Source organism: Solanum lycopersicum, chromosome 1 (genome assembly GCF_036512215.1).
Source record: "Solanum lycopersicum chromosome 1, SLM_r2.1".
Classification (NCBI taxonomy): Eukaryota; Viridiplantae; Streptophyta; class Magnoliopsida; order Solanales; family Solanaceae; genus Solanum; species Solanum lycopersicum.
The window spans coordinates 78168783-78181026 of NC_090800.1; the positions used below are offsets into that span (position 1 = coordinate 78168783).

A 12244-nucleotide genomic window follows, 5' to 3' on the forward strand; every position below is an offset into this window, starting at 1 on the left:
GAGTTCATATTGGATTTTGCCACAGAATCCTAAGGAGCTACGGTAGAAAAGTTCTCTATACTAATTACTTATCGTTTAAAAGAGCTAAAAAAATATATATAACATGTCTTCTCATTAGGCGAGAGAAGGATATTTTAATTTTGAGGAAAATGAGAATAACGGAGAGATAAATCCTAAAAAGGAAACAAAAGTGACATTACTAGAAAGTTTCCTAAATACGAGTGATTATTTAGAAAATTTACTCACATTGCGTGTCTTAATGTGATTCCTTGAAAAGGGTCGTGTTCACAATTGAGATTATGGCCCAGCCCTAATAGTGATTATTAGTATAGACGATGGAATAGCTCATGATAACCGTCTACTTAAATAATATCATTCACTATTAACAATTAAAAAAAACATGATATTATTATACGAAAATATAAATATTTACCCCACAAACGATATTTTTGACCACTTATATAATGATTATTTAAGTTGTATAAAGATTGCATCTGAAATATTTCTAGTTTGAATTTAGGATCGAATAACACACTAATATAACCAATACAATGATACAAAGTGATTAGATCACGAATTTCAGAAAGTGTAGAGAAATACTGTGTGTGTTTCAACAAGTATAAAAATCTCATCTACCCTGAGTTACAACCAGTAGGAACAGAGCTTTCTAATCTCTAGTAATTTTACATTAAAACTGCAAATCCAGCAAGATTAATCTAAAGTAACACCAAAAGGCTCAAAAACTGTGTTCTACCTCTGACCAGAAAAGAGAAATCTGTACACAGGGAAACAAAAGGTAACAACAGAACAGAACCAACCAACGAGCTTACATGTAAATCTGGTAAGCAAAGGTTAGTTAAACACATGATGCAGGGAGCAGTAACCTTGAAATTTGACCTGCAATGATCATGCTTCTGGGAATCAGCAGTTGCTCATGCTCTTGGCATCAGAAATGATAACACACGCTGCATCTAATAACCAATTTTAATAGCAGTCAACGTTTTTGCTTCTGAGATACAAAACGTATTCCTTGCTTTCCAAGTTCCAAGTTCTTCTTCTTCCCATCATCAAGAGCAACAGACACAACCGATGACCCTTCAAAGACTTCTACCACTGTGCCTCTATGCCTGAAAAAGAAAACGAATTGAAAGGTCAAACTAGCACACATCAAAGCAAGTGTGGTACAGATTTATATGAATACTCATCTATTTGATATTTAAAAGCCCAAAAGTGGTCCTTTTCTTTATCCTACTATATCCTTGTATCCTAATGCAATCCACTTGCTCTATTGATTGCCCTTTTCTCATCGCTGTCATGATTACTAATCCAGAATATCACAGCACTCAGTTCCATTAAATTTGCATAAATTCAAGTATGCATAGTAGTGAGCTTGATGTAACAATAAGCTTACCAGGCATTATCAGACGAATGATGAACTTCCACTCGCTTTCCTTTTGCATCTTTTCCCAACTTCTGCAGTATCCAGTTAGCATCCAAAAACTCATCCATTGTATTGTCTTCATACCGCTGCGATGAATTATCATCAGCCCTGGTTGATGCTTTTTCTCCGAAGGCTGGTGCTCTTTTTCTCTTAGACCTCTGGCCCTTAACCATGCTTTTATCCTCCTCTCCCGGGGAAGCCCAGGCATTTTGATTGTCATGGTAAGGATTCTTGAACTTGAGCTTCAGCAGAGGTTTTGGATCCTTTCTCGTTGAATTTGATACTGAAGGTGTGCTAATTTTCTCGTCATTCAGGTCATCACAAGAAGCAGGCCCAGCTTCGGCATGTTTTACAGAAGCCAATTTGTTGTCCCTTGTAGCAGGAACTTCAGCTCCAGCCCTTGTAATAACACTACCGTCATTGCTCCTTTTTCCTATTATACCAAAAGTCTTCAGTGGAGGATGAGGTCCAGATCCATCAGCAAAATTTCCACCAACTTTGGCAGGGAAATTAGTACCTTCTGAGCTAACTTTCTTGATCTTTATTAAGTTGCTTTCTTTACCCCTATGATTTTGACCCTTTATTTGGTCCATATGATCCACCTTATGCCCTTTAGACACAGAAACGAGAGCCAAAAGAAAAATTATTAATAGAACACCAAAAGTATGCTCCTAAAAGCAACAAATACAATAGTATCTTCTTTCCCCGCCCCAAACATAGAAAGTAAACTTACAACACGTCTTACCTTTTCCACCACCAAGTTTAGCTGCAGTATCATTCCTTTCCGAGTTCTCATTCTCTCTCAGCTGAACTAGATCCTCACTACCTGATTAACAAAGAAGTACATCTAAGAATATTTTTTGATAAGATAAATAATTTTATTAGTGTTGGGAAAATCTACCATATACAAGAGGTATACCAAAAAGTAGAGAATCTACACCATATAAGAACAGAGCATGGAGTTTGAGGCTAGAGTAGCATAGAGTATTTTACAGATGCAAGTATTCACACAGAGGAAAGAATCTCAACTAATGTAGCATAGAATTAGAGAAGGACCACCATAGCAGAACAAGAATTGGAAAATTTAATCAGGCACAGAACAGATCTTTCATTACCAGACCAAAGAAAACTAAATATACATGTCATGTCACCTTTATTGTACTAATGTAATATATATATATACACACACACACACACACTACCCTTCCATTTGCTTTAATTTCACAAGAATTTTTAACTTAAGTCAAGAAGAAGAAAAAAAAGAACAAACATCATTTCACATGATTACCAAAGCACACAGTCCTCATATGCTAAATAAGCAACCAATTAACCAAGGAAAGGAGAAGAAATATGCTTCATAAGTTTACATCATGTTAGTTTTCTTTATCTAAAACAAAATGCATAGCAAAAACATATATTAGAGATACTTTGACTTCTACTAACAAAAAGCAACCAAAAATCACGGTACTGTATGATATTCCTTAGCCAACTTATATGTCTATTCTTTATAACCAAGTATATTAGAAATATTTATGACTTCTAACAAAAAGCAACCCAACAATCATGGTATTTCATAATATTCCTTAGCCAACTTATATGTCCTTCCTATAAAACAAGAAATACTCGATGGCCAGTGGCATAAAGTTCAAAACTGTAGGGAAAATGAGCACGCCCATCTACTCTTCTTCACTTAAAATAGGCATTTGTCGACAGCAGGGTTTGAACCCACGAAATTGCACTTAATCCACATATCACGCGATGCGCTCTTAACATCTAAAGCCATAGGGAAACTTAAATATACAGTATTTCCAATCATAGAAGAAAATCACCAAGAAATAATAATGCACAGAGGAAAAGTATATACATCTTTCTCACTGGCGGAACCTTTTATCTGGATGAGACAACAATTTAGAAAACCATAGCTTTTGTGTCATAAGTGACGCAAACTAGTAGAAAAGAATATTTACAGTCATCATATTCTATCGAGAAGGAATAGTTTGTAGACAATATTCATCCAAGTAAGAAATTGGAAAGAAAGAGGAACCCGAAGACAATATATAGAAAGAAAATTACCATTTGAAGTAGTCAAATCTTGCTCTTTCTGACAGCTTGAAGCATCAGACTTTGGGGAACCTGCTATATTTTTATTCCGCGAGCCCAAATGTATAACAAGCTTTGGCCCCTTAGAGGTCTTTGGCATGCTTGTTTGAATTCCAATATCATCCTCATCCAAATGCTGAGGCTTGCTACCTTTCATTTGGACTGTCCTCTTACCCGTGTTTCCAGTAACCTCATCTATAAATTTGTGCTTTATGACCCCTGCCTGATTAATTGAACATATACCTTCTGTCAAGCTACCAACAGGAGAAGAAAAGCTATCCAATTCTCCATAAGCCTGCAATTCTTCATTCTTGACATCACCAGCACTATACCCACCAGATGGAACATCAGGGTGTCCTTCATTTGGTCCAGTTAACCCCTTCTTTTTACCATATTTCTTGTAAGAAGATTTCTTTCCATATTCCTTGCTCTTTTTGGGAGATTTGTCAACTAAACCTTTAAGAGAAAACTTCAAAGATCGACTATGTTCATTTTTTACTACAGGAATACTATCTTCATCATCTGAAAAGGGTGAAATAGAAAATATTTCATCTTCTACTGGCAACCCAGCTCCTGCCCTCAAACTTGCAATTAAATCTTTATCAGCTACATCTCTCCTCCTCCAAAGCTCCTGAACAGCGTCCTCAAGATTTCTCACCTGAGAACATTAATAGAAAACTATCAGGATAGAGTTCTCGTTTAACTTTTCTAGTGAAATTAATCACTGCCTTAAAAACCTGATAACTATTTCCGCGGCATGTTGGACAAGCATATGGCAAATTTCCATCCACTTGAAACTGCAAATATTTTTCATCGCTGCAAAGAAGATACCCATTTTCAAATTCAAAGTTCCAATGGAGCCCTCTCTCAAAGCTTCAGTAGAAGGTACAATCAAGGTAGCATAAGTTAACAGCTTTATATCGCATGAATGACACGAGAACAAATTAGCAAACCACAAAGATGACAGGATAAAAATATAGAGAAGGGAAGAAGAGTTTTCTGGAAATCAGAACTAGCCCAGTCAACTGACTCGACTCTTAACAAGGCAGAATGCAGCATAAACAGCAGTTCCCACAATGTCGTTCAATCATTCAATGAAAAAATAGAAGACAAGGGGAATGATGAGAATATTCTTGGAAATACTTCCCTTAAAATTCGAGTTTATGAGACAAAAAAAGTCCAAGTTCTTTGTTTCTCTTGTTCAATTAAATTCTACATTTACTCATATTAATTCATTTCAATAACTATTCCAGGTAATCAATAAAAATTCCAGGATTATTTTTTTCGAATTCTTCATTTAAGAGAGAAATGTAAATCTTCTGAGTTGCTCCAAAAAAAAATTAACTCAAATATAATAAAAGACTTCTCTTCATTAGAATCAAATATACTGATCCGTCCATTTGCATCTCTTTCTAATTTCCAACAAACAATTCATCTAGTCAATGAAAGATTAACAAGCCAACACATTATGTCATCAAGACTTTTGAAATTTGTGGCCTACCATTTGCATAACTATAAATCATTTCATCAAGGCTGAGGGAAATTCTAAAGTTAAATTGTTTTCAATTATAAAAATTGTGACATGCTTTTAGAATTAAATTAACTTCCTCCACAACTATCGACAAATTATACAATAAAAAATGTTCGTAATGCCAATTGTATGTCATTGTTCGAAACGATCTGTCATTAGATAATCAAGATCTTGAAAGGCCCTTGACCATCCAATGGATAACAGTTCCCCTCACCAACAATTAACCCTTCTAATGAACTCAGTTGCCATATCTGTGAAGTAGTTCTAATTTTTTCCTACCAAAATAGGACAAATCCTAAATAGTTGAAGGGTAGAGGGCTTCAGTCATAATGCAGCACACAGTAGCTTCGCGTCACGTGCTTTACGACCAAGCGCGATGACCGATTGTGTGAATTGAAAGTCCCTCTCGTGCTAGGTTAAACCTGCCTCCTTGGAAGTTAGCTCTAAAAATAAATTCCCAGTTAGCTGATTACCTAGCCTACTGCACTTGACAGAGTACAAAAATGTACCAATCCTAAATAATGCAGGGAATTCTTTTTGTTTAGTATCTAAATAGCTGGAGTTACAAACAGTTGGAGCCCGAGACTGCAAAGCTATCAAATCTCTAGAAAATTAAAATAAAATTCTTAATAAGGCAGAAATGCAGCATAAACAAGCAGTCCCCAAAATGCCATTCAGTTATTCAATGAAGCAATAAAAGTCAATGAGGAATGATGAGACTACTCTTGGGAACCCGTTCCACATTTTAACATAGCAAAATCTGCTGCAAGAACACAATAAAAGGTACAGGATACTGTCAACAATATGATATTTAATTCCAGAACAGAAAAGTCTAACGTAATGCACATCCATATTTGCCACCGTGTTAAGAAATAAAATTGCACTTCAAGGGAAAGGCACCAAAGAAAAACCAATAAAGAAATAATATAAAAAGCAATATCTAAGGTAAACCTGATGCCATCGCATTGGCAGTGCACCCAGCGCTGGCAAATGTCACAGCAGACCATAGGGGTTGATTCAGAATCTCTATATACCTACAGTATAGAAAACAATTAATTGCATTCCCCATAAACACATGAGAAGAAAAATACTCAGTTGCTTAGGAAAGGAAATGAAAGCAAAAGACACCACGTAGTACTAGCCGACAAATTTGCTATGCCGCATTAGTAAACCACCCTAGTACAAAGAATCTCATTGTAAGATTAAACAAAGAGAATCTCGGATAATAAAAACCGCCATAACATCTACCTTCAAACAAACAGGACAGTAGTTTCCCTTCACAAATAATCTTCCACAGGCATCGCAACAAGTGTATCCTAAAAACCACCTGCCATAGATCAAGATATAAATAGTTCAGAGGCAATAGAAAATGCAATGCCTTAAATGATTTTCACAGGATATGTAAAGCATTAAATAATATGCATAGGATATGCAATTCCTTAAATGATTTCCATACATCACATGCAGCACACAATATTATTTTATGCTATTGCAATAATTTGTATTTGGAATCACGAAAAGTCATTAGTGTGGAAAATTCACGGTGCTCTAGGAAAGCCCAAATCTAGAGAGCTGAGTTAAATTGCTTCCAAAGCCCTTATCAGAATATTTAACATGAACTGGAACTCCTACATGATGTTCCTCTGTGAAGATACAGAAAAAACAACATAGAGAAGTACATGAATAACCATTTTAAATAAAATGGAGTTAATTAGACTGTTCAATTAACATTAATAGCAAAACTTGAATCCAAGAGAATGTCCCAGTAGCTGCTCATGGCCCCAAACTACATACCTCACGCTCAGTCCATTTCCTGGAACATTAGAACTACAGCTGTGACACTTCGTGTGTTTGGGGCATAAATAAGGGCCACTGCTGACGTTCTGCACATCCCAAAAACAACTAAGTATAATCTACTTTTATCATTATACAAAACTGAAAGAGTAAGACACGAGATCAACCTTGTGTGGAGGCTGCATACAGTAACAGTGATAAGCTGCATCACACCTTTTGCAAAACATGAACTTGTTTGGATCTCCAGTTCTTCGACAGCCCTACACCAAATGACCAAACAAGGAGCATACATACAGTCAGTATATATGAGCAATATAGTGAGCATAAGAACATGAGTTGAACAATGACATAGACATCAAATAGGCAAAAATGCAATAATCACAAGGGAATGATCCAGAATGCATGTCAAATTATCGAACAGAAGAGTTTCTTTATGCAAAAGAATATTTTTTTAAAAAAAAAAAAGACCAGCCCATAGTTTCATTTATAATCCTACTCGATAGGGACAGTTCCTCACCCGCTACCATACGCATGAAACACCAACTGGCGCAAACCATGTGCACCTTCCTCGGCACCCTTGAGATCCATGTTGCTATATGGAAAAGGTCATCTCCTCCCTAACCAATAGTTTCTCATGAAAGGACTTCACAAAGGACATCCCATTATTTCCGAACCCCACCTCCAAAACATTGGAATCAAAGAACATACCATTGCTTCTGACACCCCCCCCCCCTCCAAACATCAAAATTATCAACCGGATTGACTTGTCTATGTAGTAAGGCAAGGATTCTGTATATCCTTAAAAAAACTTTTTCATTTTTTTTCTTCAAAGATGACACTTTCCTTGTATGCAAGTCCCCATCTTCAACTACTGCTAATTTTCAGCTTCTTTTTGCTTCCCTTTCAACTTTATGTATAGTTTCCAAAGCAATTTAATATGACATTGGGTGCTACAAAATAACTCTTCTTTTAGTTGATTATTTCTTTTTATAGTTAATTTATTCAGAATCTAAAATCAATGCTCCTATTGACCATCACCATTCTGTGACCTTGTTGAAATTTATTTTCTTTCTATTTCAGTTTATATATAGTCATTGTTGTATGACAGGTACTGAAAATAATGATGTTAATCACTATTTGATTTTATAGGTACTAAATTCACTTATTTAGGTAATTTCATGTGTTTGATGAATCTAACCAATAGTGACTCATTTCATATTAAATGACTTCTTTTAAATAATTGTGGCGCCCGAACCAACTTGCACGGACTTCAACTAATCCACTAGGTATCTTCCACCACCCACTTACTAGGTTACTGTCTAACAACCCAAGAAATCATCTAGTGTCATCAAATAACTTCTCACAACCAGGGATTGATGTTTCCACATGGGTTTATCATTATAAGCTATTCTCGCTTGCAGCTAATTAGCTTTGACATGGTGCTTATCTGAGTTGGGTCCACTTGATCTAGCGGAAAGTAGTCTTACCCTGTTTTCTTACAGGACAAAGGGTAGTTAATATGGCAAGTGTATGATTAGTGGCTAATGGGATTGCGTGTAAGTGTGTCATGGGTCAAATGCTACCTGTTTCGCCATCTCCATTGACTGTTGTACACCATACATATGGACACCATACACATGGACGGATCCATTTAAGATCATTTACTTAAAAGCAATATCTTTTTCTCAATTGACTGTCCATGCATCAGTTAATATCTCTGATTAATTTATTATTTCCATTTTGTTAGGTAATAAAAGTCAATGTCCTGTCGAATCAGCTTTGACCTTCTTATTCACAAAAAAAAGAAAAGATAAAGAAAGCAATTCATAGTACAATTGACACGTTTTGGGCAGCTATTAAAAAGTAAAACCAACTATGTCTTATCATTCTTTTGAAATGAATCAAAAGTTTTACCTCACAAAGCCGGCATGACGGACATGTCCATGAACTCCAATGGAAAAGATCTATAGATAGGGGCACATTAGTAGAAGTACAACACTAAAAACTGACATATCTTGTGGCCTATAAACATACCTCTATGTTGACCCCAAGCTTTGAGGCAGTTTCGGTGATACTTCTTCCCGCAACTTTTGCATGACATCATTTTCCTTGCTCTTTCACCTCCTTCATTTTCACCGGAAAAGCATAGCCTACACATCACTTTGGAATTCGATAGACCCTGTTCTTCTCCACCAACATCTTTCATGGAGCCCTGAGGGCAGATATTTATTAGTAAATAAAAAGATTGAATGGTATCATGTAACAATTTATGATTCCAGCTCCCAGCCTCCACACCCCCAAGAGGAGAAGAAATGAACATCAGTAGAATGAGCAGCGAAAGGGGTTATTACATGTTCAGTAACAGTGCACCTTTAGAAAATGAAAATTCTGCTGGTTAGTGACAACATCTATTTGGTTGAATTTGAGGAATGACAAAAAAAACATCCCAACCATTGTTGAGATTTTAAAGTCAAATGACTTCTAGACCACTGCTGTTTGGAGCGCTAGCAGACCTGTACTTTTACGGGTCACTTGGTGGGCATGCTAGTTATGTGAGGAGGAATTGTTTATATAGTGATTAACAATGATGGGATTGTTAATGCAGTCATTAATAGCAAGAAGATTGGTAAACTATACATGAATTACTTACTTTAAAAGGACATTTTTGTATTGGGGATGGGTTTAATCCCCACATTGCGAATATATGTATTCTTATTCCACATTCTATTTCATAAAATAATAACCGTTTCATACACAACTTAATGCAAGTATTATTTAGGGGGAAAAAAGAAGAGAGGGGGAGAGGGATTCATCACCAATATTTGATTGGATCTCTAATGACGTCAACCAAACTTTGTATTTGTTATACTTTGATTAACTTATTTCATGTGGCCAACCAATTAGGGGTTGTTTGGTAGAGTATATAACAAAAACAATCCATGCATTAGCACTGTGTATAAGTAATACCTTGTTTGATACACTTTCTTATGCTAGGTATAACTAATGCTTGTATTAGTTATACACTCCATTGTGTATTAAAGTGTGCATTACTATTACTATGAATTTCTAGGTATTAGTAATGCAAGGGGATAAAATGCATGCATTAGCATGGTTATTGTGGAGGATATCTTTATAAATAGATATTTATATGCAACGCATGCTATTTTTAGTCCACCAAACCAATCAATGCATACGAAACAATCAATGTATAATTAAAACAAGCATTACTAATACACTCTATTTAGCATTATTTTTATACACCCTACAAAACGACCCTTTGCTTGATTATGTTATGTGGGGTTTTATGATGACATTAATGTTAATTATTGCAGTACATCAACCACAAAAAACTTATAACATTATGTCTAAAGTTGTCCGCTTCATAGAACATTCTCACACTCTCAAGTCATCAAATAACTTAAATGTACGACTGTGATATAAGACAATGTTTTGGAAGGATAGGTGGATGGACAATATCATTCTGATGGAGGAATCCCCAAGTCTCTTTGAAATAGCATGTGAACCATATTCCTCCATCTCTCAGAATAGAGAAGAAAACACCTGGAATGTACTATTACGAACCTACAAGACTGGGAAATCAAAGAAGTGGTCAAGTTGTTTTTTAGGCTAGAAGGCCAGGTGATAAATGCCTTGGAAGCAGACAAGTTAAGTGGGGCAGTGACAAGGTAGTAGATACTCGGTGAAAGCAGGCTATGCAATCTCATATGATCCTAATGAAGTGCTTGATAACTGGCCATGGAAATTAATATGGAAGACTAAACTCCTAAGAAAGATCATATGCTTCAGTTGGACAACTCTTAATGAAGCTTGCCTCACTCAAGACAACCTTAAGAAAAGGAATTTTCAGATTGCTCTATGAAGAGTTGTCCAACTGACTAACCCATAAATTACTCAATCCTATAGGAAGCACCATGAAAAATCTTTCTCAACCCTGTAGGAAGCACCATGAAAATTCATTCTCTTTTGAGAGAAGATATCAGAACAGGCTAAATATTCTATTGTATCTTTTCTCCTCCTATAGTGGAATACTATACAAACACTAAGAGTCTAAAATTCATTCTCTTTTGAGAGAAGATATCAGAACAGGCTAAATATTCTATTGTATCTTTTCTCCTCCTATAGTGGAATACTATACAAACACTAAGAGTCTAAAATGTAAATGGAGTTAAATTATCAAGTACTCTAAAATCATTCATACAAACCAGAATATCTATACCTTTTTGAGGACCACATAAAATCTTTTCTCCCTCAACAGAACAAGCCATATAAACAGACAAGTGATCTGAAAACAGATCTTCTCAGCAACCATCTATGTCCGTATACTGACTATATAAATAGGACAACAGAGAAGTCAATTGATTTAACAATCATAATTTTCACATTCCACATTCAAATTCATGCAAATCTACGTTTTTTAGAACTGCAGTTCCTAACCTCCACATCCCCAGACTCAAATCGTCTAGCAAAATCCTCAGCCACCATAGATGCAGCAGCGGCTTTTTTCTGCAAAGCAACACGCTTACTCTGAGCTGAAGCAATAGCAGCCGCCTCCTCACCATCCCCACCGCTTCCACCACCCCCATCACCTACAGGCGCCGGTTGGGGCGGAGCAACATTAAGCTTGGGCACCTTAACCTGAATTGTAGCAGGTTGTTTGGCCTTAAGACCCCATGGGTCCTTGAGAAACTCCTCAAGCTTAGTCACATCTGCAAAGAACTCATTTTTACCCTTCGAGAACCCATGAGGGCAGAAGCAGATCTTTCGACTGCACCAAAAAATACCAAAAAACACTCAACTGGGTGAGAAATTCCAAACGAAACAACAAAACACAAACCCCAGAACCCAATTTCACATCCATCGATAAAGAAAGAGAAAGAGAAACCTAACAGATCCTCCTCTACACCATAAAATCACCAAACCCCACCTCCAGAAACACTCAATAGGTCATAAAAACCCCAGTAAACAACTTAAAACCATAAAACAAAGAACCCCATTTGTCATTCTCGGCCTAGACAAGAGAGAGTAAAGAGAAAAGAGTGATAATATAAGAGAGAAAGAGAGAAAAAATAAACCAAAATTATCATCAAATAATACATAAATATAAAAGAATGTAGTACCAGGTAATTGGGCAAGCTGTGTGAAAGGCCATACGCGAGATAAAGATTTTTGTGTATTGAGAAGAGTTTAAATTGGGGAAAAGCCCTTTTGAGAGAGAGAGAAAGGGGAAGGGGCGTTGGCTTGTGAGAATTTGGGGATACATACACAAAACTTTTGTTTATAAGATGAGAGTAAAATTCAATTTGGCCTATACAAGTTTTCAAAATGTCAATAAAACCCATAATGATTTGTATACTAAG

The 12244-nt window shown here is 36.2% G+C and overlaps 1 protein-coding gene across 3 annotated transcripts; it reads right to left on the minus strand.

Annotated features, from left to right (window-relative positions):
* Positions 1-502: 502 nt before the first annotated feature.
* Positions 503-12244, minus strand: LOC101249401 (uncharacterized). Of its 3 annotated transcripts, XM_004229591.4 has the most exons (13): positions 12005-12160; positions 11322-11652; positions 8901-9078; positions 8781-8830; positions 7034-7126; positions 6867-6955; positions 6321-6399; positions 6024-6106; positions 4279-4357; positions 3515-4199; positions 2187-2267; positions 1412-2051; positions 503-1127 (listed from the first exon to the last, which is right to left on the minus strand). In XM_004229591.4, exons 1-13 carry the CDS (start codon positions 12145-12147, stop codon positions 995-997), a joined length of 2664 nt encoding a protein of 887 aa, XP_004229639.2. In that variant the 5' UTR covers positions 12148-12160; the 3' UTR covers positions 503-994. The 3 variants fall into 3 exon arrangements, with proteins under 3 accessions (XP_004229639.2, XP_069142806.1, XP_069142807.1); XM_069286705.1 differs by lacking the exon at positions 11322-11652 and having other exon boundaries at positions 12005-12244; XM_069286706.1 differs by lacking the exon at positions 12005-12160 and having other exon boundaries at positions 11104-11652.